This window comes from Pseudonaja textilis, chromosome 15, assembly GCF_049901715.1.
Source record: "Pseudonaja textilis isolate UNSWEBS1 chromosome 15, rPseTex1.2, whole genome shotgun sequence".
In the NCBI taxonomy this organism is placed as follows: domain Eukaryota; kingdom Metazoa; phylum Chordata; class Lepidosauria; order Squamata; family Elapidae; genus Pseudonaja; species Pseudonaja textilis.
This window is the reverse complement of record NC_142004.1, coordinates 9,764,355-9,768,665: the sequence shown is the minus strand read 5'-3', so window position 1 is coordinate 9,768,665 and position 4,311 is coordinate 9,764,355. Positions and strand designations below refer to the sequence as shown.

The window sequence follows — 4,311 nt, the reverse complement described above, 5'->3', positions numbered from 1 at the left end:
GAGTTGAACAACAGTGCACGCCCAAAGCGAGTCATGGGTTTTTGTCACGTGCAACCGTGTTGCAATGCTTAAGCATGCTTTGGAATGGGGTTGGGGGGGGGGTGCCTTTGCGTGCGTGTGCTTGGCTGTCTTTACACGCACGGATGTTTATTTCTGTCCGGAGTGACCGGCTCTGGGCACAGATGGCCGGTTTGGGGCAACTGTTGGCTAGTCCCCAAATTTCGCAAAGAAGTGAAACTCAAGGGGATTTTTCCTCATTCGTTTCTTGCTATTGGCGCAGTTTGTTTCTTGCTATCTGGAATGGGGAAAAGCGGATGCGGTTTCAGGTTTTTTTTTTTCTAAGGATCCGAATTCCAGAAGGGTTCTAAGAATTTAATAATAATAAACGAAAACAAATCAATTTGCCTTATGAAAACCAGAAAGCAATGCTCTCAAACCTTAAAAGGAAATGAATAAACGCGTACGCAGCACTTACTTCATTGACAAGTTTGGGTAGATAAGGAGAAGTAAGAATGAAATAGAAAATGTAGAAAAACAGGAAGAAAAGTACAATGGCAGTAGAAAACAAATAATATACAATACCAGTCAGTAAATAAGTCAGCATCTCCAGTAGAAAGAATTGCACAATCCAGAGTCTGATATTTTTTCCTGAAATCTGAATCATTATTGCAAGATTATTGGCCCACTTATGTTTTTCAATCTGATTTTTTTTCCTGGAATCTGAATCATTGTTATTGTTGTTAGGGCAAGATTATTGACCCGATTATGTTTTTCTCCGCATAGCTTTGAGGCACAAACAATCCAGCTTTCTCTATTGTGAACATTTCCAATGATGTTGAACTGCCATGCCCATGTTGGCTGTGGATGGTAGACTTTTTACTTCACAGCCTCCAAGCATTTTATCTCTTTGGATTTCTACCTAGAGAATTCAAAGCCTTCCTTCCTTGAGGCAAGAGGGTTTAGACTTGAGATATCAGATGATAAAACTGCTTCTTTATATTTCAAGAGATAAAGTCGAAAAAATCTTGCTTTAAAATCAGAAGCTAGCTGCTATCTCTTCCTTCTAGGGGGAAGGAAAAAAAACCCTCAAATACATATAGTGGTGAGACTGAAAGAAATCAAAGGTTTTTAAGGAAACTCACAGCCAACAGTTTCCGACATCTGCCATTCACAAGAGAGAAAATCTGGCTTACCTTTGACAGAAAGTTCATTGACAGCTGCAGCTGAAAAAGTATTGATCAGGCTACTGTATCAATAATTTAATTTCTGTTCCCACTGCTTAAGTTGGTTTGCAAGAGAATAATAAAACACAGGCATGCAAGTGTCTCTATGTTTCTGTGTTTCCTTTTGCTGCTAGAGACCTGAAAGGGATTTGAGGAATTCAGAACTGCTAGAGAATTCTGGGTGTTGAAGTCCACACATCTTAAAACTACAGAGGCTGAGAAACACTAATCTAGGCTATTTTTAAAAAAATCATCTCTGCAACCATTTAACTCAATACAATATTTCTTCTTAATAAGAGACAATGAAGAACACACAGTAGAATATCATCTACCTAATGTAGGACACTGTTTTTGGTGTGGGGGGGAAGAGTTTCTTTAATTTGGTCTTAGATATTGTGCAGTCTATATTGTCTGTTTGTCTCCATCAATCCATCCATGTCTGTCTGTCTATCTCTCCATCCATCCATCAATTATTCATCCATCCATCCATCCATCCATCCACGCCTGTCTGCCTGTCTGTCTGTTTCTTTCTATCTATCTATCTATCTATCTATCTATCTATCTATCTATCTATCTATCTATCTATCTATCTATCTATCTATTTATCTATCATGTCTATCTTTCTTGTCCATCATGTATGTCTCTCTCATGTTTATCTATCATGTCTATATCTTCATGTCTATCATGTCTGTCTTCATGTCTATCATGTATGTCTCTCTATCTAATGTCTATCATGTCTGTCTCTCTCATGTTTATCTCTCATGTCTGTCATGTGTGTCTTCATGTCTATCATGTCTGTCTTCATGTCTATCATGTTTGTCCGTGTAATGTCTATCATGTCTATCATATCTTTCTTGTCTATCATGTCTGTCTTCATGTCTATCATGTTTGTCTGTCTATCATGTCTATCTTGTCTATCATGTCTGTCTCTCTCATGTTTATCTATCATGTCTATCTTTCACGTCTATCATGTCTATCTATATCTATCATGTCTATCGTGTCTATCATCTCTTTTCTCTCTCTCTCTCTCTCATCAGATTTGTGTGCCGTTCATGTCGGTAAAACGTTAAAAAATGACCATAGAATAAATCGCCACAAGTAAGCAACAGTGTCCCTTTAAAGCGGAACGCCGTAGCTTCCCACCTTGTTGCTGGGGGGGGAGGGGGCGAGCGGGGGGACTTTCGTTAAGGCGGACTGCTGCAGCCGAGGGCAGCGGGACCATAGAGTTGGGGGCAAGAGTGGAAGAGGAGCATCTGGCTTCCGGTGCCGGAAAAAAAGAGGGAATGAAGCCGCCAGGGACCTCTCCGGAAGTAGGGCACAGCTGCCAACTCGCCATGCGGCTATTGCTCCTGGCTCCCGGCCGAGCCCAGACTGGCAACGGGACCACCGCCCGGAGGATCCAGTAAGCGGCCCCCTCCATGCCCGGCTTTGCAAACCCACCAGGCCGGTGCAAACTCTGCAGCGCTGTTAAGACGTGGGTGGGCAGGCGGGAATTCGTCCGGTGCAGCCGAGCAAGGCTGCAAAGCGAGCGGGGTGGGTGGGAGAGCCAGTGGCCGGAGGGGATGCTCGGGACGCCCCTCCTGGATTGGAAAGGGAAGCCCGTGTGGTTGGCTGGGTTCAAACGACCCGCCAAACCCGGGTCAAGGAGGCTTCAGCAGCTGGGCTGCACCTGTTGAATGATTACCCGGGTTTTAAACTCTTCTGGTTCACTCTATAATGGGGATGAATCAGAAACCGGGTGGTGAGAATGTAACTTTTTTGTGTTTGTTTTGTATTCTGGCTGCTTATTTCGTGTCCTCGGTGGTTGTTTTGTCTTGTGGATACTTTGTATTTTCTGTAATATGTATATATCTATGTATATCCTTCCTTCCTTCCTTTCTTTCTTCCTTTCTTTCTTTCTTTCTTTCTTTCTTTCTTTCTTTCTTTCTTTCTTTTGGGGGGGAGGAAAATAAGGGGGGGAAATTTTGCCTCTGCCTACCAACATCCATCGGTATTCATCTGGCTAGCGTCCTGTAAGTGTGTGAGAGAGTTGAGGGCTGTTTGGAAACTGAAACAGTATTTGTGTGAGCAAGGAGACAGCAAGGAGGCTGGGCATGGCTTAGCTCAACTATATCACCAGGCTTGAGATTTTGGGCTTGGACAACTTTGAACTATGCTGCCTAGGGTTAGACTTAAGCGTACCACACAAAATTATCTGCTACAATGTCCTACCACTCAATGACTACTTCAGCTTCAACCACAACAATACAAGAGCACACAACTTCAGAGTGGTCAATGCCTGGAATGCACTCCCTAATCCTGACTCCTTTAACCTCAAACTAACCATTGTTGACCTCACCCCATTCCTAAGAGGCCTGTAAGGGTCATGCATAAGTGTACCATTATGCCTTCCGTCCCTGTCCTATTGTCTCCATTTATTCGTGCCTATTTCCTGTATTCTTACTCGTGTTTATACATACCTATTGTAAGTGACAAAATAAATAAAATAAATAACTGTTCTGTACTAAAGCTGCTTGGTGCTCTGAAACTAAAACTGAAACTCCTCTGCTTGTGTTTTGCATTTGGAAGAGATTTCTTTTCAGGTGGGGAGGGGGATTAGAACTCCTTAGCATCAGAGTGTGTTAATAATAATAATAATATAGGAAATACTCATGCTCTGATGGTCATTTTTAAAAAAATCCTTTCTTAGCGAGCACCTAGAAGCCAAGAGGAACATAGGTGCCAAATTTCAAGTTTGTAGGCTTTACGGTTCTGGAGATTTTGTGATGATGCGTGAGTGGTATTTGGCATTTATATATATAGATTTCAACACGGATGTCAAACAATGTGTATTTGTCTGTGCGTAATACACCCATCTTATAGGAAGCGTTTGGATCTTAGCTCCGCCCAGTGTGTTGATTCTATGCACAACATGCAAACGTGGCATTCTCTCTAATGCCAGAGTTCAAAAACATTTGAACTTTGTTGAAGAGCACGTCTGAGCATGGAATTAGCTAAGAAAACAAGTCAATGGATTATCGGGTAAATTCTCTTTCCCACGCAGCTTCTTGAAAGTGCAGCTTTTACTTCCATAGAGTATCACAAGGAA

At 42.2% G+C, this 4,311-nt stretch overlaps 1 protein-coding gene across 4 annotated transcripts in view; it reads left to right on the top strand.

The window, feature by feature from the left end:
- Nucleotides 1–2,535: 2,535 nt before the first annotated feature.
- The window catches only part of GLT1D1 (glycosyltransferase 1 domain containing 1), a 37,477-nt gene continuing 35,701 nt past the window's right edge, over nt 2,536–4,311 (top strand). For 2 of the 4 annotated variants that reach the window (XM_087913466.1, XM_026716226.2), the window contains exon 1: nt 2,536–2,625. In XM_087913466.1, coding sequence (XP_087769592.1) covers nt 2,558–2,625 — 68 coding nt within the window. In that variant the 5' untranslated portion in view covers nt 2,536–2,557. Of the gene's footprint in view, nt 2,626–4,142; nt 4,245–4,311 lie in introns of those variants that run through there. The other 2 variants (XM_087913468.1, XM_087913467.1) reach the window with 1 other exon arrangement.